At 37.9% G+C, this 22863-nt stretch overlaps 1 protein-coding gene across 4 annotated transcripts in view; it reads right to left on the bottom strand.

Moving 5' to 3' along the window:
• The window catches only part of Fip1l1 (factor interacting with PAPOLA and CPSF1), a 63118-nt gene extending 40794 nt beyond the window's left edge, over positions 1 to 22324 (bottom strand). For 2 of the 4 annotated variants that reach the window (XM_051198355.1, XM_051198354.1), the window contains exons 1-9: positions 22047 to 22324; positions 20927 to 20971; positions 20796 to 20835; positions 16599 to 16656; positions 15824 to 15927; positions 12609 to 12673; positions 11906 to 12013; positions 10939 to 11069; positions 10592 to 10660 (exon numbers count right to left, since the gene is read on the bottom strand). In XM_051198355.1, the coding sequence (XP_051054312.1) occupies positions 10592 to 10660; positions 10939 to 11069; positions 11906 to 12013; positions 12609 to 12673; positions 15824 to 15927; positions 16599 to 16656; positions 20796 to 20835; positions 20927 to 20971; positions 22047 to 22128 (702 nt within the window). In that variant the 5' untranslated portion in view covers positions 22129 to 22324. The remainder of the gene's footprint in view (positions 1 to 10591; positions 10661 to 10938; positions 11070 to 11905; positions 12014 to 12608; positions 12674 to 15823; positions 15928 to 16598; positions 16657 to 20795; positions 20836 to 20926; positions 20972 to 22046) is intronic. The other 2 variants (XM_051198357.1, XM_051198356.1) reach the window with 1 other exon arrangement.
• Positions 22325 to 22863: the final 539 nt, after the last annotated feature.

Below are 22863 nucleotides of genomic sequence, written 5' to 3' on the forward strand. Positions count from 1 at the left end.
ACGAGGCACTTTTAAGACTGTAACATCTGCTTTGAAGATGTTACATATGAAGAATGCACCATGCCTGGATATTATTAAAAAGGACCTATCTTAATCTTAGATCAGCATTAGGTGAAACACATCAAAGATAGATTGGAGGATCAAAATGCTGGAATTATTAAAATGTTCAGTTTGTCACTTGGAAGCCCCAATAAACTGTATCTCTCGGAGAGTCATAGTTGCTCATGAGCAAAGTAAGTGAGTCAAGGATATACTTGGTTATGAATCCTTGTTTCCAAGTTCAAGGAAAGCCTTGAAGTTTTCCCCTTCTGTACTCACAAGTTTTACTAGCACTCTGACTCTCTGTCTGCATGATTCGCTTTAATACCAATAGAAAGAATCAGCTCTTGGAAATCAAACCGGTGCCCAAATAAATATTTCACAACTAATGACTAACATTTGAGGACCTAGAAGGTACTTTGTACACTACCACAGGAAAAAACTAATCATCAGTATTACCCAGCTACAAACCATATTATGTCCAACAGCCACCTGTTCACACAAAATACTGGTTCAACAGTGACAACAATGTTCTGTGGATAATCAGCCCCTTCTGATTAGATCTTAGGCCCACTCCATTAGGTGGAAAATGTATCTGACACCATTAAATTGGCCAACTGCCTGGGACTAGCTAGATCATGGGCTGTAGGAGGAAATCTACTATTCTTACACAGCAAAAGGAATATAGCAATAATATTACTCCTAATGACATACTGCTATACTCATGGTTCAGAGTATTGTTCAACACTCATTAGAGAAGTCTATTGAAATAGATGATAAGTAACACATAGACCCATGACTGAACAATGTGCAAAAAGAATAACAGGCTTTGGAGCACCCAGTCTCACATATGATATCTATATCAACCTCCCATCCCCGCAGGCTCAGGAATCCATGCAGAAGCAGAAAACCTGTAAAAACTAGAGCTCTTGAACGACACCAAGGAAAGTGTATCATCCAAACATACTAGGACTGATATACATATGAACTCATAGAGACTATGAGAGACATAAGACTTGCACAAATACCAATACTGAGAAGGGAAAGTGAACATAAAATTTTACCCATAACCAAGAAGCTATCTGCAATCAACAGCTGCCGAGGGGGGAAAAAAAAAAAAAGAATCTATTTTCTCTAATGGAGTGTCACTAGGTATATCAACTACACTACAGGTCAGGCCCCATGCCCTCAAGTTGACCAACACAAAACAGATTACATGGTTGGTTTTATCTTTTTGTTGTTGTTGTTGTTTTATGATCATTTGTTTTGCACACATTTTGTTTTGATATTTTTTTGTCTGATGGAATTTTGGGTTTTTGTTTTGTTTTGTTTTAATAGAGGGGAGAAAAGAGACAGAACATGAAGTTGGGTGGGCAGGGAGGTAAGAAGGACCAGGAAGATGTTCCAGTAACAGTGCCTAAAGTGCTAGCTCCACATTATCTAGGTGATGGGAGATGTCATTCTGTATATGTTTCTCATACTAGTTAATAAAGCACTGTTGGCCAATAGGAAAAGAAGATAGGAGGGACTAGGAGAGAATGAGGAAAGAGGAAGTAGAAAGGAGTCAAGATGGAACGTCTGGAGAGAACAGAACCGCCATTCCGCTGCTCTCGGTAAGACCACGTGGAAATACATAGACATGGGCTAATACTTAAGACAGAGCCAGCCGATAAGAAACAAGTAACTGGCCAACAGCATAATATCAAATAGAGTCTCTGTTTATTATTTGGGGCTGGCGCGGCAGCGGGACAAGACTAGACTGCAGGAGGAAAAACCTTACTCCTTACATATGGCGCCCACGTGGCTAATAAGAACTTCCACTTAAAATTTAACAAAATCTTAAAAAAGAGTTTTAGAAAAAAAAGAACAGAAACAAGCAAGGTTTTTTGGTAGCAGCATTTTTCTTGGTTGGGTTCTGTTTTGCTAAAGACAAACAGAGATTTGCGCGCGGCTCCTTTAAGGGAAGATTCCTGAATCAGCATAAGCAGCAAAAAAACCGCAAGGCTTTTAAATAACTCTGCTAACAATTTATTGCTGTGTATGAGAGATGGCAATGGCAGTGACCACATCTCCAAGCTGGCAGCATAGACCAAGGCAGTGACCACAGCTCTCAGTGCTGGCAGTAAAATAGCCACCGCCATCTTTGATAAACTGCGTCTGACACAGCTATGACTTTCATTTTCGCAATGTTGTTTACCTGATAAAATACTCATGGCTAGAAAAAGATAAATATTTACATTAAAGACAGATTCACATTAAGAAAAACCTCTAAAGGTTTACAGTATGTTCTAAAATATATGTAGGCTTGGGAGAGAAAAGGAATAAAATGGTCTTAAAAATACACTGAGGAGTTGGATGTTTTGGCACACGCCTTTAATCCCAGCACTTGGGAGACAGAGGCAAGCAGATCTCTGTGATTTGCAAAGTAAACCTGGTATGCAGACTGAATTCCAGGACAGATAAAACTTACACAGAGAAACCCTGTCTCAAAAAATGAAAAATAGAAAGTAAAAAAAAGAGTAATAATAAAGCCATAAAGATGAAAAGCTCAGAGAGAATCTGGTTACTGTATGGTTGTCTTTGTATCTTTTGACTACTGAGGAAATAACAGCAACTGTTAAAACAAATTCTGCTGGATCAATCCAATTTATATATTTGAAAAATGCTTTGACTCCAAAATTTAAGTTCAAGGACAAGTTACTGGGAAAAAGGATTTCTATTTTTATTTCCACAGAAAATGAAAAGCTATGGATTCCTTCCAGACTAAGATGGCTTGATCAAGCCAGACCCCCTGAAACAGAGTCGCTGGTGATCCAACATTCAAAACAGCTTGAACAAGGCAGCCTTGCAGACTACAGCCAGGATTTCAGCATCTTCTTAGGATCCCAATGACAGTGCCCCTATCAGCAGGAAGTAGTTTAGAAAGAACGATGCCCAAATTCCCAAATATTGTCTATAAATGTTTGTTTTCATTTAAATGGGGTTGGTTATAAATGTTTAATGATCACAACCAATATCTTTTTAAAGGTAAAAAGGGAATTATGGTATAGATATGACTACTTTGTTTTGTAATGGATTTTCATTTATTGATACAATTTAAGGTCAATTTTGTGATATCTATATTTCTTTTGTTTAGGTATTGGGTTTATATAGCTCATTTAGAAATGTAATGTATAATGTAGTACAGATTATAGATAGTATCTATGATAGTCAGATATTATAGTTAAGTTAGTTAAGATTTCTAGATATACAGGCATGTATTTGAGATAGAGAGGCATTCTTCAAACCTTTCAAAGACCTACAGAATATGGCATTTAAAATGGTTTAGGGGGACTAGAGAGATGGCTCAGCCGTTAAAGGCTAGGCTCACAACCAAAAATATAAAATGGTTTAGGGTTTTTCTTGACAGTGAGACATAAATGCTCCTGGCAACACCACCTGAGTCAGAAAGGAAGATGAAGATGGACATTGAAGAAACTCGTTATGGAGTTTACTTCCAATATGGCAAGACTAGCCATTTGGACAAGATACTGCTCTTGTCTGGACTATTTTACTTTATGCTGTATAAACTGGACATGCACGCACAGAAAAGTGACTGCTGATACAAGATGCTACAGAGTTCCTGCTTCATAGAGAGTCTGGAGAGAACAAAACCACCGTTCCTCCGCTCTCGGTAAGACCACGTGGAAATACATAGAAATGGGTTAATAATTAAGACACAGCTAGCTGATAAGAAACTAGTACCTGGCCAATAGCATTATATCAAATACAGAAATCTTTGTGTGTTATTTGGGACTGGCGTGGTGGCGGGAAGAAAAACTTTACTCCTTATATCTAGGTACTTGAAATAAGTCATGTTTTGTTACTACCTTTTCTTACCTACTATTTTAGGCCCTACTTACATTCTATTACCCTGTTCTATCTAAATTTAATATCATTCTCGAATCTCATGAAGCAAAACACTGCGATTGCTATATTTAAAACAAAGTCATCCGCCAATAAATAAACATCAGGAAAAGAAAAATATCATTATGCATTTTTACCTGAAAGCCCCCATGTCCCTGTACCCCCCATTTAGCTGTCATTGTACCAGTGAGCATCATTCAAGCGACCAATACAGGGAAACAAACAATTGTTCTGGCCAGCTATGATACCCACAAACCACAATAGCCTGCATGGCACGATAACTATAAGGATACAATAGTGGCATACAAACCATGACTGTAACCAAGAGCTATCTAATTGGAGTTAATACCCACTCAACACGAGGGGAACAATGCCTGGTGCTGGAAATAAAGCCAGCCACCCAGGGCTAGTGAAGGCATGCATCTTAGAGGAGAACCCTTCACTTTACTAAACCAGCATAATTCCTAACTACATTCTAAATATTTATTCTATACCCACAGACAAGTAGTTTTCAACCCTTATCAAAGAAACTTCTTTCTGAAATAGAAAAAGACCATTATAGAAAACCACAATAAATCATATGCAGCAAACAAAAATCATGTGGTGTCCAATCCCATTCAATCTACAACACAATTCTTGCACAAGGATCACTGAGGGAAACAAGAGAGAGGCAGAAAGATCTTTAAGAGCCAGAGGAACAGGAAATTTCCTGTGAGACTGTGTTTCCTAGAAATATCAGGCTTATCAACACGCCTGCCTAAGCAATGACAACATCAATGGGCATGCTGACATGGAAGGGATAGCTTAAAGGTCTTCTATCCTAGCCTAAGAACTATGGGCAACTGGGAAATGCTGAGAGTGGGAGAAATGGTCTTTCCTAAAGAAGAGCCCCTGATTTGCTATCCATTACCAAATGATCAGCCCTGAAATCATATACATACAAGTAACATAACACTCACTAAGTAGGATACATTTAGGAACATATGTACATATGTAACAACACTCAAAAAAAAGGCCCTGATTTTGAGACTAAGGGATGTGTGGGAAGGGTTGAAGGAAGGAATGAAAAGGGGAAGCTAATATTAAAAATAATTACTAAATAAACTTTTAACAAAATAAGGCTAAAAATTAATGTAAAAAGAGTCAGACCTCTGTTAAGTAGTGACCAGTTTTACCCGACTGGGACCTACCTGTAATTAGGCCTTAACATCAAGTTCATATGAAAATGAGCTCAACTACTTACTAAAAGCAAATTTACTTAATATATACTGATCCTGGTGGGATATTAGTATCATCACTATGGCAAGAAAGACAAAAATAAAGATTGAAATGGATTTAATGCCCACCCGACAGATAAACAATTCAATTACCAATCATCCATCAGCTATCTACTCTGCACCCAAAAAGGCTACTAAAGGAAAAACAAAACTCTAAATCTCAGAGAAAACAACAAAACTAGTGAACACATATAGCAAATGCCATTGGGGGGGGGTACACACACACACACACACTATATATATATATATATATATATATATATATATACATACACACACACACACACACACACACACATATATATATACATACATACATACATACATACATACATACATACATACATACAGAATGAGATTCAGGGCAGCTAGGGCTACACAGAGAAACCCTGTCCTGAAAAACCAAAAATACTGATTGATAGATAGAAAGATAGATAGATAGATAGACAGACAGACAAGATAGATGAAAGCAAACATACATAAATACATACATACATACATATATACATAGGGTGGCATTGTCATCTACTAACCTTCTCAAGAACACTACAGGTATTATCTAACTCATATTAACATACAAGATGGTGTTGCACCCGGCCCGCCAGCAGGAAGAACACCAACAACAGGATTCTTCTCAAGCACACTTTATTGGGAGCTCCAAGCTGAAAGAGAGAAGGACCCCGACACTACGGAGCACCAAGCTTATATACTCGTGATGATGTGGACGTGCAACGTCATCTGATTGGCTTAGATCTCATCTGACGATTATGCATCACCCAATCGGGATAGGTGAGCAGCCATATTAGGATAACGTCATATGCTCATGCGCAGACAATTAGGATACAAAAGCAGTAAACAAGCTGACCTGGCAAAGCCTGACGAAGCTAGCGTGGCTTCCCACAAGATGGCAGCTTTTCCTTTACAATATTACCAAAACCCATCAGCTGACAGAAAGACACCTCTCCAGTCAAATCCATCCATGTGCATCAGCTACTGTGATGAATATACTCTCCACTTTTGCTCTTAACTCTGAACGCAATGCAATCTTGTCATAAATGCACGCCAACTCATGCCTCTTCTCTGCTCAAGATTTCCCAATTGTTCCCAATGCAACCAGACTAAAACCAACATCTTAAAATGGTATATAAGCTATGGGCACTGTATCCTTCTAAACTTGTTTCTTTCTATTCTTCCTCCACTCATTTTTATCACCCCTAGTCACAAGAGCTTTTTTCTTGTCTTTTTGGACATGAAAGCTCTTCTTGTCAGGGTCTCTGAATTAACAATTCTCTGGAATAGCCTTTCTCTGGATCGTCTCATGGATTCCTTTAATTCAAGTATAGCAATCTTACCTACCTCCACCTATGCTATTGCTCTCTGTACTTTGAATTATGGGTCAAAAACATGTTAAAATGACTCAAGTGGAAAATTCCAAACATTGACAACTGCTACATTAAACCACACAGAGCTTGCATCTTTCAAATTCCACCTCACCTGGGACATGAATCATCCCTTTGTCTACATATCCACATGCTCACTTCAGCAAACTAGTAATCACTCATTCAGCTGCTTGGGATATTAAAACTGTGAGGGTAGCAAAGTATTGCGGTCTAACTAAGCCTTACTTAACTTTAAAAATGCCCCTAAAGCACAAAGGCCGTGATGCTGACAATTCAGAACCAGCACAGAGAAGATGTCATGTAGTTCATTTCAGTAAAACAGAATTTGAGCATACTGGAATAATTTTTATTGTTGTATTGCTCTGCACTGTAACTACTTACTGTAACTAATTTGGAAGTTAACTTTATTACGCATATACATGTGGAGAAGCAAACAGAGTATACAGCACTACTCAGTTTCAGGCATCTACATGGGATTGTAGAATATACCAGTGGTCATTGGTATATTGAGTCATTCAAATTATCCCTTGTAGTAGGAGTCACTTTCCTTTACCACTCCCAGTCTCTTTCCGGTGATTTTCTATTTTCTTCTTAAAAGTTCTTATTAGCATCATCTGAATATTTTGCTGTATGATACTACTTGCCTAATGCTACTATGCCAAGACCTTTGAAGACACTGACTGTGGAAAAAGGATATGGACCAGCCAATAAACTTTTTTTTTTTTTTTAATTTAATTGGTTTTGAGCCTCTGCTTTAATGTCACTTCTTCAGTTTGTCAAATAACATGAAGTGTATAAATATGTAATTGTTGGCATCATTATTTATTGAATACCTATCTTTCCCACTATAGAAGGTAGAGGGAGTCTGTATCTATTATATTCACTTTCTTTCACCAAAGAGCCTAAAATATCGTTTGGTATAGTCTTCTAAAAACTGGAAAGAAAAATGGGAGAAGGTTGAAGAAGAAAGTGGGGGAGAGAATAAAAGATCTTAAAACTGGGAGTATTTAAACTAATATGTATGTACATATATGTATCTCTACAACAGAGGAAGACAAGGAATAGTACATGTGTAAAAACTATTTCCTAGCTTTTATACTTAACTTCTTTAAAACCCACTTATTAAACAATCTTAAAAACTTTCACTATCATAGCAGCCTTCCTCTTGACCTTGAATTCCAACTACCCACTTATGTCTCCATATGCTACATTCATGACAAACTCAAAATCTGTCCAACCAGAACATGAGATTATTAGTTCACATAACCTAGCATTTTAAGAAATAAGTATATGATATATGCTTGATTTATTGAAACCTAGTTAACAAGAGATCTTACACACCTTAATACCATTAACAATGCTTGAGAAGCTAAGGGCTGGCAAAATGGCTCAGAGTGTAAAGGCTCCTGCTACCAAGCATTATGGCCTGAGTTCACTTATCCGGTCTCACATGATCCAGTCTCACAAAAAGAGAACCAGCACCTGCATGTTGTCCTTTGATCTCCAGGTACAAGCTGATCTCACACACATACACACACATGCACGCACGCATGCAAATTTTGTTTAAAGAAGCTAAATATTCATCTAAATTACTATGCTATCACTACAGCAAAAGTCCTGAAAGTTTTTTTTGGAAAACAGCATTATTTATAAAAGTTTAATATCATAAACAATACTTAATACTAGGATGAAAAGAAGCAAAGTTGAAGCCATAAATAAAACATCTAAACCCAAAACAATAAAAAATTAGAAATGTTACAAAACCTGATATTTTAGAAGCAGATAGAGAAAATTAACTGCATAGACTAAGCTGAAACCTAAGTCAGTGAAGAGAAAGCAAAAATGCACTGACTGTCATGGCAGAACCAGAGGAATTGACAGCTCAAGCTCCGGAGCATCTAAAGCAGCTGGGCAAAGCACTCTAGTCACACTAATGTGTTTCTGAAATCAGATCCCCACAATAAGAAAAAATAAAACAAAAACACAGGGAAACAACTTCAGATGGTTGCACATAAACATCCGCAATCCAATGGAAAAGCCTACAGTTAGTAAATTATTCACATTAACAGAGCTTCCAATAGTTTGTAGGGTCCACTCTTACTGAATGACTAAGAATAAAACAATCAAAGAACATTTGAGAGAAGTCCAAGTCAGAAGCCAACAACTACAAAACTAAAAATTAACAGAAAGAAAAGAGACTAAGCAGAAAAAGAAAACAGAAAAGTAAACAATTAAAAACAAGTAAGTCTATTATTAAAGTCCTCTGAAAGGTAGGGTTGGAAAAGATACTGAGAAACAAAAAAAGATGCTAGGTAGTGAAAACTGTCTTGGAAATTAAAAACTTAACAACAGAAACACAAAAATCTAAGTAGAATTCAACTGTCAAAAAGAAACCTCCCAGAAAGAAGAGATGGAAAATGAGACCATGAATAGATTTTACAGGACTAGTGCAGTGCATCAGTAAGAGAAGAAAAATGGAAGCAGAAAAAAGAAAATAATACAAAAAAGGCTCTCAGACATGAAACCCATGTGCTTGCAAACCAAAAGCAGCCACGTTTGTTTCACTCCTATACTATTTACCATATCAAACCCCTAGCTGACCTTTTGCCTCTCTTACAGTCCACTCAGCTGCCACTTCTTTTCTAAAAACCAGAACTGCACAATAGCTACTGCTCAAGAACCTTCTAATGGCTGTCTATTGGTCACATGAATGTGGACAATGACCTAAGATGAAGGTTTTTTTAACATGGCTTTATTTCCATAATTTTCTACAGACCACAACATGACTAAGGGGAAGAGGAAGTTGTCTAATTGAATCACTGAAATTAATCATCCCTAAATCAGTATTTCTAATAGATTTACTTGTATTTCAGCACCTGATCAAGGAAAGAAAACCACTGAACAACAACCATAAAATTCATTCATTCATTCATAATCAGAAATGGAAAAAAATTAATAACTTCCTCTCAAACAATCAAAAGGAACTCAAAAAATATTTAAGACAGCCTATATGCAAAATAGGTATCTACAGTTTTCAAGAGAAGCCAGCCCTAGTAGTTTCTTGTTTCATTATTTACAAATCTAAGATGACCACTTAAAATAGAGTAATTACCAAGTACTTTCAAAATATTAACAACAGAACAAGAACCAAATGCTTACCTATGGGTAGGATATAAATTAAAATTAAAGTCTCTATACACAACTGTCCAGAGAGCAGCTACATCTGTGGATACAGCACATTCATTGCATAAGGCAGCATGTTGATGTCCTCAAAAGGGCACAGAGTTCTATATCCTGACCACAAGAAGTGCCTGAGGTATATAACCTAAATCTAGGGGAAGGAAAGTCTACCCAACCAAACCTCAGGAAAAGCAGCAATGAAAATGTAGTATTCTTTGGACCCACATGGAGAAACCAGAAGTCAGACCTGATGTCACATGATCAATCTTATCAACCTTCATGTTACTCACATGGACCTACTCCTTTTAAAACTCAGAGGCTCTGCTCACATTTTAAGAGGTTGTCAGAGAATATCTGAAATTCTTGAAAACACCTGAACTATAAGCTATTACATCAATGACTTTAGTGTCACAGAATAAACATTGTCACCATCCTTCCTCCTTTTAAGAACTGGGAAAACAAAAGGTTCCAATTTTGCTAAGAATAAGAGTAAGATGTACAATGAATGAATCTGCAGCCATGACTATCATATCCCACAAATACGTATTATCGTTGGGTCACACAACATACAGCAAAGAAGTTTTGCTTGGTGTTTGTTAGTATGATAGTCTATAAATTCACATGCTTGCAAAACTAAACAACTATCAATAAATGTGTAAGTCACCAGGAAGCTGAAGGTTTGGAAAAAAAGGTACCTATTTCCACTTTAAGTTTCTCCCTTGAACAGTGGTATGGAGCAGACTCAAGGACAAAAATGAGAGCAACCAAGGATAATTTACTAAAATTCACCTTAAAAAGATTGAATCTGCCATCTTGGATCTCTGCACCTGGTGTAACTTCCATAGTACAGTCTTCGGCCTAAGTTAAATAACACATTCCCCATTAAGACACCACACCATTTTTAATTGATAGGCCACATAAAGACAAACTAGCTGTGGCTAGTCTGTGATTTGAACTAGGAACACACGAAAATCATTAACATGGAACTGAAGGGGAAGGAAGGGGAAACAAACAAACATGGTCAGGACAACTGTCATACAGCATTTAATCACCTTTTTAGGGGAAAGGTGACTATGTGGGCAGTCAAAAGGGAACGGTAGAAGAGGTAGGGTTACTCTGGAAGATTTACTAATTACCGTAATTTTATTTGTTGCTGAAGTAACTGGTATAACTTCAAGTCCCATCCGTATCCTTTTTTGTTTTTCACAGTAAGCTTTCCAAGTATCTTCATTAAAGCCATAATTGAAATAATCAGAAAGATCAGCACCTAAAGATAAAATATACTTTTAGAACACAAATATTTTAATTCTATGGCAGCATCAAAAATATAGTGCAGTACAAAAGGACCTTGCGGACACATCCCCCATGGAGGGATACTGCCTTAACCTAGAGACAGGAGAGAAGTCCTGGTCCCTACTTCAAATGACCTGACAGGTCTACATGACCCCACCTGGATGGCATTGCCCTACATGTGGAATTGTGGTGGGGGGATGGGAGGGGATGGTGGTCAGGGTGCATGTGAGGGGACATAGAGGGTAAGAGGGAGGGAGGGGGAACTGGGATCGACATGTAAAATAAAAAAATATATAGTGCAGTATAAAAATGTAAATTTAGAGAAGAAAATAGAAGGGGAGTAAACTCTGAAGAGGAAGGTTATTAGGGTATTAGAGGGAAATAGAGAGGGTCAAAGAGGACAAGGCAGTGGACATGCTCGAAAGACTATATACTTGTGGGAAAATGTCACAATGAAATCCATCATTGTTAATAATTATGCTAAAAGAAATATTCATATATATATGAATAATATTGGTCTTAACACCCCTTGAATTTTTACTAGTTCTCAAAGTTACCACAATGAAACAGACTGAAAAATATTCTTGATCAAAATGATTTCCTTTAGAACTGGCATTACAATAATGCGAGTCCACATCTATGTTAATTCCAGTGACTAATGAGATTTTAATAACGCAAGTACTCAGTACTCATTATTTGCTTAGAACAAAAAAAAAAAAAACCATTTTATACTGCCGCTCAAAAATACTTTTCTGATCATTTTACATAAAAATCTGTTTATGAGATAATCGTATTCCCAAATAATCTTACCAGGTTTCCGCCATGGTTTATCTTCAAAAGAATCCAAATCTACTTCCAATAGTGGCACTCCATTAATGCTGCCGGGTGCATCAAGGTCTACCCCTTTGACTTTGGTTCCTAATTTACAGAAATGCAAAATGGCAAAGAAGCTACATTAGCAAGAAGCTAAAAGACAAAAGGAGGAAACAATGTTCCTTTACCATCCATCCTGACTAAACTAAATAAAGTCAAACTTTGTGATGAAACTTTTAGGATGAACAAGATGGTTAGGGATTTAGACATTATGGCCTAGCATGGTAGGTAGCACATGCCTAACATCTATGCACTTGGGAAACGGAGATAGGAGGACCAGGAACTCAAGGCAAGCTTTGGGTACAAAGCTAGGTCAAGGATAGCCTCGGTTATATGAGGTACTGTCTCAGGAAGCAAAAAGATTACTACATCAATGGAGTTGCTAATGCCCATGTGTTAAATTTTTTTATATAGTTGTGGGCAAGGAAAAGTTTCTCTTAAAGGGTTCTAAAACAAGCAAAGCAGCACAAGCAAAACAGGCCAAAAGTCTGCTGTCTGAGATTTCTTTCACAGGAGTCTGCTTTTGTATGTCAGACAGTCATATATCACTCATGAAAAGAGCTGAGACAATCCACTCAGGACCTATCTGAGATGTCACGCCATATTTTCATACTTATGCAGCTGCAAATATGAATTTTACCTGTATTTCCATACACTCTTCCCCCTGCCTTGATATTAAGATTTACTGGTGTTGTTCCATAACTCCTAAAAATAGAATAAAAATTAACCTCAAAAACACATAGTAATAAAATAGGAAGACATGTTATAAACCCACATAATGAGTGAATGAATAAAGTTTATTTAGTTAATACAGGATAAAAGCTAAACGTTTTTCTTAGATTTATGTGTATGACTGTTTCACCTATATTTATGTACATCACAAGAGTGCTTGGTGCCCAAAGAGGTCAGAAAAAGGCACTGGATTCCCTGGAACTGGAGCTATGGATGATTGTGAGCACTGGGAACTGAACCCACATCTTCTATAAGAACAAGTGCTAAGCTATCTCTCCAGTTCCAGAAGTAATTTTTCTTTCTTTTTTTAAAAATGCCTGACATTTTTCCATCTCAAATGTTTTTAAATGTCATCTTTCCATCTCAAGTCTCCCAGCTACTATTTCAATATGCCACTGTAGCAGATTCATAAGGACACCTTCGTTGTTATCTGGCAGGTCCTCAACACCTAGCAATCCTGCAGTGTGACACACTGCCAAATCCCATGGCCCCACTTCAGTCTTTCTCACATCTTATATCACCAAACAAACTCTCTCCAACATGCATGGAGTATTTCATTCATAAAAATGGATTCACTTAGAAGAAACATGGAAGAACAAATCCAGAGCATAAGGAAAACAGTGGTAACAGGAGGTTAATAACTAAGGGGAGGAGGGACAAGTTCCAGGACACCTGCAGTATCCCACATCCTTGTCTAGGCTATGACTGCAGGAATACATATGTGTTCATGTGACAAATAACTGAAGTTAAACCAACTTATGTTCATACCCAATTAGTTGTGCCTTTGTGTTGATTCCTGCTTTTGTTCTGCTCAATAACTTTTTTTTTGTGGGCTGTGGTGAAGGAGTACCTGCCTAGCTGTGGAAGGAAGGCTCTGAGTTCAAGATCTACTACTGCCAAAATAAATAGGTTTTTGCTGTATATTTTATCTTTGATATAACAGTCCAACATCCCTTCAATAAAAATCCTGAAGAAATCAGAAATAGAAGTATAGGAAAGCAGCATGATATTCAAACACACATCCAGCATTGTATGGGACTACAATTCCACTAAAGTTGGTAATGAAACATGCATGTCCGCACTTTTTACTCTTACCCTTTAAAGGGCTTAAAGTTTTAGCTTTAAAAAGGTAAAGAAAATGGAAGGAGGAACTCAAATTTATCTCTATTAGTAAATAATATGATTCTATTTGTGGAAAACTCTCCAGGCTCTACCAGAAAATTCAATAGCCAGAATGTACTACGTATGTGTGATGCTGTCAAGGAACAAAATTTATTAATATTAATTTTTAAAAAGTAAATATCACTCCTACATACTAATAAGGAACCTAGGGAGAAAGAAATCATGAAATCAGGGGCTGGAGAGATGGCTCAAAGGTTAAGAGCGCTAACTACCCTGCCAGAGGTCCTGAGTCCCAGCAACCACATGATGGGTCACAACCACCTATCATGAGATTTGGTACCCTCTTCTAGCCTGCAGGATACATGAAGGCAGAATGTTGTATACATAATAAATAAATAAATCTTTAAAAGAAAAAGAAAAAAGAAATCAGGAAATCAATCCCATTCACATAACAAAAGAAAACCGAAGAAACGAAAGACCTCTTCAATGAAAATTTTCTTTATGAAATGGCAATATTACCAAAAGAAATCTATAGATTTGACTCAATACAATCCCCATCAAAATAATAGTGACATTCTTCACACAAGATACGGAAACATGAAGGACTGCACAGCAATCCCAAACAAGAAAAATGGCAGAAACACCATGACACCAGATGGTAATGCTATAGAGCAGTAACAAAAACATACATTAGATCAATGGACAGGAAATTCAGGAATAATCTCACACAATGTAGTCACCTGAGCTTCAACAAAGATGTGAACATTACAACAAATGATATTAGAGAAACTGAGTGGGCACCAATAGAAGAGTATAACTAAATCCTTATATCTCACCCTGAACAAAACTAACAAACTAGTCAAAGACTTTACTGTAAAACTTGAAATCTCAAACAGCTATGTTATGGGAAACAAGAGGCACTAAGAGGCACTAATAAGTTCTATCTGAAAATGAGTACAATAGTTTAGTAAGTAACACTAAAACTGGCAAATGGAATTACATGAAATTCAAACTCAAATACGGCTCAGTGAAGAGATATTTGACAGAGAATTAATATACAGAATATATAAAGAACTCAAAAGCAAAAAACAAAAATCCATACAACCTAATCCATAAACAGACTAATGAAATAATGAACAGTTCTTATAGTCAAACATCTTAGTCATCAGGGACAACATTGAGATTCCACTTCATCCCATTCAAAATGATTACAAAAAAAAAAAAAAAAAAAAAAAAAAAAAAAAACTCCAAAAAAGATAAAGTTTAGCAATCATAGTCATTATATTTCATATTCAGCTAATCTAAAAAAAAAAAAAAAAAAAAAAAACCAAAACTCTTAACTGTACCACCATAACAAAACCACAATCCATTGTTTTGTGTTTTGCTACCATCTCCCAAGATCCCTGTGTGCTCAGCAAGTCAACAATAGTCCATTTACTTGACCCAGCTTATGGAACATAAATGTGACAGATAACTAAAAAAAAAGAAAAAAGAAAAAAAGAAAAGAAAAATTATGGTGACCAAAAAGAAATACTTTAGTGTGTATCAAAACTAAGGTTTTATATAATAAATGAAAGAATGGCACAAATGTAAATGGCAATTTAGGTATTCCATTTCCAACCAAAGAACACATCCTAGTCAATTCTCTAACAAAAATGTATTAAATGCAGCAATCAGATATGGCTGCTTCCATGTATCTACAGAATTAACAGTAGGTAGAAAGTAATTAACCACCTGCTGAAACTGTAACAAGTTCTTTCATATCATGGAAAGATAGAAAATGTAGCATCTATAGAACCAACCACTGACAATCTGCCACAACATCTCCACAAAGTAACATTCATACAACTGTAACTTAGGGCTGCCAAGGTAAAGGTGCTTGTAGCCAACCCCCAAAGACCCAAGTGGAAACAGAGAAGTGACTCTTATAAGAAGTCCTCTGACCTACACATGCAAACCATGGCACACATGACCCTGGCAAATAGGGTAAAAATCACTTACCCATACTGTGGTGCTCCGGTTTTAATGTCTCCTATAGTGACATGAACATCATCCTCATCATCATCACTGTCACTGTCACTATCATCTTCAGTCTCAGTCACTTTCTATACCAACAAAACAATTACAAAATGCATTCAATAACCCAACTCAGCATTTAATATTAACAGATAAAATTAATTATTGTTTTCTTGAAATTGTTTTAGAGTAAAAATTACAAGTTCATAAAACTGTTACCACAACGTTGATGGTCTACAATAAATGAGTTTTATGAATGAGAAAACAGAACTTTTATTGCCATCTTTCAGAGAATACATGCATCATGTTTTCAATGCTGTTACCTATTTGGTAGTTTTTACTACTGACACTGAATCTCACAAATGTTTTACTCATAAGAATTTCTCAAGTACTTATTTTTAAATAATTCTACCTTACAGATACATTTCCTTAGATTCATTTTGCAAGGCCATTACTTAGAATTAAAGGCTCTACATATAACTGATTCAAGAAGCATAACAATGATAATAATCTTTTTCTAACTAAAATGAATTTGCTTACAATGGTTTTAGTATGGATCTAAAAGCTTACTATCAAGCTTACTTATGACAGTCTGTTGAGCTACAACTATTTAGTTATTTGAAAACAATAAACAGCAAGCCTTTGCATCTGTTGTATGTCCTCTGAAGTTTCTTCCCATTATGTTTTCTCCTTACTAAGGCCTACATATTCTTTTGATGCTATCAAAGGACTGGGTTTCAAAGCCTGATATGTATGTTACCGGTTTTGACACTCCATTTTCAGCAGCTTCCTCTTCAATTCCAGCTGGAGGATTAGCACTGTAACAAAAGAAAGTGAGCAGACAGGTTGGGTGCTGCTGCTTCAAGCAACAATTACACTACAGTTCCAAGCTATCTTTGACAGGATTCCCTAAAGTTATTATCTCTACTGGATGATGAGAACAAGACTGGTAACTGTCTAGTTTTCCTGTTAAATGTACATAAAGCAAGTATTCAGATGGAAGTAAGCATTGGGCTTACTTGATTTTTTTTTTTTTTTTTTTTTTTTTTGAGACAATATCTTTGAACTTAACATGTAGACCAAGCTGGCCTCAAACTCAAGATTTCCCCTTGCCTCTGCCTCCTAAATGCTGGTATTAAAAGTATGTGAAACCCCTCTCTGCTCAACAATTTCTTAAAGACATACAATTTGATGGTAGAACACAATTCAAGTTCACACTGCACATACCACTTTTACCTCATGAATCTTTTACTAAATATCTGCTGAGTGTCAAGGACTATAGAATAGCCAAAGACTACATAATAAGGTTTCACTTCTCCCAGCAGCCCATGAAATCCTACACAATAGGATCACATTAACTCAGTGCTCAGCACACACACTTGCCTGCTTTGCTGTTCCACTTATAGAAGACTAATTTGACTTGTCACTTTGCAACAAAAATTGTGTCATTTAAACAAACAAGAAAATCCACATTGCCATTAAACTCTAGTCATTAACCAAATATACTTCCAGAACTACAGTGTAGTAAGTTTCTTAACAGTAGGCTTTAACTGTTTTACAAACAGAAAAACTGTACAAAACAATGAATTGACTTGGCCGAAGTCTCTGAAATTTTTATTATCGTTTCATGGTAAAATGTTTACATTTGACAAGTTCAATGTCCTTCTCATTAGTCATGCTTATCTTCCCTAAGCCTCACTCTACTACTTCTTAGTGGCAATTTTCAACACCATACCCAAGTAAATAAAGCAAATTAAGAAACTGAAAACGTCAATTCTTCCTGTCCAAACACTGGACTCAAGAGAAATATTCTACTAGAATTCTTAATTCAATAACTGGCTTAAATGAACTTCTAGAGAGCCAGAAACAAGTTTTGTTCACTTGTATGTATGCACATGCCTGCAAGCAGTGGGATGAATTCTTGGTGTGTTTTCCATTTCACAGGACAATGTACTATATTCAGCTAAAACCTGGACACATAAAGCATTAACAGTACTGAAATCAGTGTAATGTGATGCTTACAGACAGTGTAATTTCAGGCTTCAGCAATGAACCAGTCATAATGAAAATGGCAAATTCAACAGCAGGGACCTGGGCAAGATAATGCAAGGATGCATTCTAGCTTTGCCTGAATTCTTTTCCCCATTAGACATAAACTTTCAACTCCTTATCACCATTAAAATATGATCATATATAAAAGACAAATGCCCTCCTATGGGATGTGACACACATAGATTTTCAAATGAAAAGCAACAGTACTTAAAGAAGGCAGAAGTAGACTGACTCCAATGAATTGTCACACAGAATTCAAGAGTGAACTTTAAGGAAGGAGAGCTGGTTCAGAGCATGTGCTGCTCTTCCAGGACCCACAGAACATGTGGGTCCCAACACCCACATAACAGCTCACAACCATCTGTAACAGCAGCCCTAGCTGCAATGCCTTCTGTCTTCCACAGGTACCAGGCATGAACATACATGCAGGGAAAACACCAACACACATAAAATTAAAAAACAAAGACAACCCAATCAAAGTAAACATAGAATTGTAGTTAAGTAATAAAACTTGGAGATAAGGATTAGCCCATAAAAATATGTATTTGATTATAATTATACCTTGCAATCAACTTCTTGACACTTAATGAAATGGATATGCAAAAACCACTTTTTTTTCCTCCAAGACAGGGTTTTGTTTTGTAACCTGGGCTGTCCTGGAACCTGGTCTATAGAACAGGCTGGCCTCTAACTCACAGAGATCCACCTGCCAGAGCCTTCCAAGTGCTGGGACTACAGCCCTGTCAGATATTACAGAAATGAGTGGAGGTAAAGGAGGGCATATCTGGAAGAACACTGCAAATTCAGCTCTGCTTCCTTTTCATTTTATTTTACTGATGCAAAAGAATTTACTTGTAATGGATCTCAGTTTATTTTAGAGACTTAATGTTAAGACATAACTCATATCTGTTCATTTAAAGACTACACTTAAAGGAATGTTTTGTTCACAGTGTTATGTTATGAAATCCTAGAATGAATACAGGGGCTCCCAAAAGAAATCTTGTATCACTGGTCACCCCATTTTCTCCTACCCCATAATTCTGTCTCTATGGATTTGTTTATTCTGGATACTTTATGTGTGTTCACCAATGTTGTAGCAAGTCAGTACTTGACTTCCTTCCACCATGAAATATCCCCATAAGGGTACACTGCATCAAATCTATTAATTTGTATGGTGGTGAACAGGTGAGTTTTTTCCATTTTCCCAACTAGCTATGATTAATGCTAAGAACACTGATGTTCAAGTTATTATGTTCATGTATGTTTTCACTTCTCCAAGTAAAAGTGAGTAGAATTCTGACCATGTGAAGAGGCTACCAGAGTATTTTTCCAAGAGAGAACATCACTTTACAGTAGCATCAGCAGTGTATAAATGAACCAGTTTCTCTATATCCTCACTATCGCTGTTCTACCTTTTGGATTATCCTGCTAGGTATGAGGTCTTATCCCCTCCACTTGAAAACTGAAATAGTCTTTAAATGATCTGTATGTGTGATACATGTGTGCCCAGGTTTGTGCATGCACCTGTGCATGCCATGTGGAAGCCCAAAACATCAAGAATCCTCCCAGTAGCATTCCACCTTCGTCTCTTTTCTAGACAGTCTCTCATTGAACCTGGAGTTCACCAATACTGAATGGATGGAGAGTGAGGGCTAGAGATCCTGCTGTCTAAGTCTCTCCTAGAATGCATGTCCACATGCTTCTGCTGCATGCATTTCACCAACTGAGCCACTTCTCCAGGCCTTGATTGCCCTGTTTAAAACACTCCTTCCCAGGCTGGAGAGATGGCTAAGTGGTTAAAAGCACTGGCTGTGCTTCCAGATGACCCAGGTTCAAATCCCAGCACCAACATGGCAGCTCAAGACTGTAACTCCAGCTCCAGGATACCCTCATGCAGGCTAAACACCAATGCACATAAATTTAAAATATAAAACAAAACAAAACCAAAAACCATTCCTCCCCTCATTATTTCAGACAGTCATCTGATCAAAGTAAAGCCAATTTAGTCATGAGAGATATTGAAATTGTTAGCAAATAAATGCTTGGTTCCTTGGACACACTCTGTAAAATACAAAGTTTTGGGTAGTAACAAAAGAAACCAACTTCTAAAAAAAGTATGTATGTGTGCATGGTAGAGTAGCATCACTTCCTTCCAAAAATTAGTTCCATTATGAATTTAAATACACAGAGAGCACTGAAATTTTAGCCAACCCAAGCATAGTGGCACAGGCTTTTAATCCTAGTAATCAGGAGGCAGAGTCAGGCAGATGTGTGTGTGTGGGTCCAAGGACAGCCTCAACCACAAGGGCATTTCCAGGCCCATTAGGGCCACACAGTATGTACTATCTCAAAAAAAAAAAAAAAATTACACCAAAAGTAAATAATACTATGAGATACTATAAGAACATTAATAAATCACAAAAGCAACAATTTTCAGTTATTATTTTAAATCTTGCAGCAAATTTTTTTTCTCAGTAATTCAATAACATTCAGCTAGGTGTGGTGGCACACTCCTTTAGTTCCAGCACTCAAAAGGCAGAGGCAGGTGGATCTCTGAGTTCCAGGCCAGCCTGGCTTACAAATCGAGTTCCAAGACAGCCGGGCTACATAGACTACACAATAAACCTTGTTTGGGTTAAAAAAAAAAAAAGACCAACCAATTACATTATATACTCCACTACTAACCTCAGTTAAGAGCAGAAAGTACTCAATGGTGAAAAGTTGGCACTTAACTCCAAAAACTGTCTTATAAGTTACTAGAAACCAACACAGAATTGGTCCTGAAATAGGATGACTCCTCCAAACTTTGGTCAAAATGTAATTAAGCCAAGGACGGCATTGAAACAGTTGACAACGTGCTAGATTTGCAATCTACATAAAACATCAACAGGAAAAGTTCACCAACCTGGCATTTTCTTCTTCTGGCCTTTCAACTTCATTTTCATCTACCAAATAAAATAATAAAATAAAGTAAATGAAGAAATCAAGCTTAAAGTAACAAAGTATTATAAAAATCTGAAGGAAACAAGCACTAACCTAGGTCCTTTGCCAAATCACTGTGCACATGCACGTCCCATGGGCCTACAAGCATAGCCAAAGTTAGATCACTTTATAAACAGGATACATCCATTATATGGGGAAAAAAAACCCAAAAACAAGATCAAGACTTCACCACTATATATGCTTAATTTAAGAGGTAGTGTGGATTTATACAACTTGGTACAAGAAACCCTGCACATTTCACATGTTAAGGGTAATGCTGATGCTAAATCTTCCCATTAAAGAAATAGTTAAATTTACAAATGTATCAGTTACATCACTAAAAGGCTGCCTAGATTCATTCCAGAGTGCACTTTCGTATAATATTCTAAAACAGTCAAGAATTTATATTCTAGGCAAGAACAAAATACATTCAAATCTGGTTTAACAGACAAGGGAGATTACGACTTAAAGTTAAAATCCAGACATAAAACATGTCCTCTACAAAACATAGTACATGATGCATTAAATTTAGGCAAACAGAAATACATGACACTGAAAACAAGTCTATGGGAAGAGTCACGAGGTACAACTATGACGTGGACTATAGAGCAGTCTCTTAAAAAATTAAAACTTCACCTTAATACAGAAGATTCAGGGTTTTCTTTATGGGCCATAGTGTATTCCATCTGACTCTCTTAATTAATATTTTTAAAGCATGACTTTCATACAAGGAGGTACCCTTGCAGGTGCATCCCATACAAACTGACCATCAAGAAACAAGGCGGACGTTAGTTTTATAGCATTAACTTTATTTAGCCGTAATTACAAAATGACTGTTTCTGAAAGAAAGGGACGAGAAAGGGCACCCAACAACCACCGAGCGAGAGACACACCGAAGCAGCTCAGGATCGATAGAAAAGGCATGAATAGAGAGCGCAGAAGCGAGGAGGCCGGGACGGTGGGGAGGAGGGCGAAGCGGGGCTGCCCGGCCTCCTTGGCCCGCGTCCACCGCGCGGTGAGCGGCTGCGGGTCCGGGCGAGGGCCGGGAGGTGCAGGCCGCGCTCGGCCTAACTCAGGCCGGCCAGGGCTAGTACGAGAGGCCCCGGACGCCCGGGACTGCGACGCCGGGAGGAAGGCCAGAGAGAACCCGGGAGACAGACAGGAAGTTCCGTACCGCCATACAGCCACTCTTCCTCCTCATCCCCTCCGGTCCCGCTGCTCAGCTCCACCAGGCGCTCGACCTCGCCGGCCGACATGGCCGCCCCACGCACAAGTTAAAGGCGACGATCAACAGCCCTTTCAACCCTTCCCCAGCCTCGCTGTCCCGGGGCGCGAGAAGGGGAGCGAACCCGCCGAGAAGCGAACGAAGAGAGCGCGAGACTCAAAACCAAGGTGGATCTCGACGGAGGGAGCGACCATGAAGATTCTGCCCCTGGCCCGCATGCGCACGCGCATGCGCAGCAGTGCCCAAGCGGCGCGGCGTCTCTAGGTGGCTTCGCTTCCGCGGCGGCCGGCACCTGTGCCTCGGTGCGCGTGCGCAGCGCGATTGGCTCCTCCCCTCCCCCACCCCTAGGATTCTTGCTTTGCTTTCCAGAGTGGCTTTTGCTCAGGCCTCTGGTGTTCTTTGAAGCTCCCTTCCCCCCACACCTCCACTTCCAATCCTCAGTTTCCCATTGTTCTTTTGTGTACTTGATGCTTTTCTCCTCCATCATTTGTTTATTTTAAAACCCCTCACGTGTTTACTTGGTACAGACATCATACTTGTCTTCCGGTTTCTCATCTAGTCATTCGTCGAAATTTTAACAAGCAACAAAAGAAAATGTAAAATATATATAAAGAATGCGTTCTTTTTGTTTAAAAAAAGTATTAGCACCGGGCATAGTGGTGCACGCCTTTAATTCCAGCATTTGGCAGGCAGAGACAGGCAGATCTACGTGAGTTCCTGGTCTATATAGTAAGTTCCAGGATAGTCTGGGCTGTACAGACACTAT

The sequence above is a fragment of the Phodopus roborovskii genome, unplaced genomic scaffold (genome assembly GCF_943737965.1).
Source record: "Phodopus roborovskii unplaced genomic scaffold, PHOROB, whole genome shotgun sequence".
In the NCBI taxonomy this organism is placed as follows: Eukaryota; Metazoa; Chordata; class Mammalia; order Rodentia; family Cricetidae; genus Phodopus; species Phodopus roborovskii.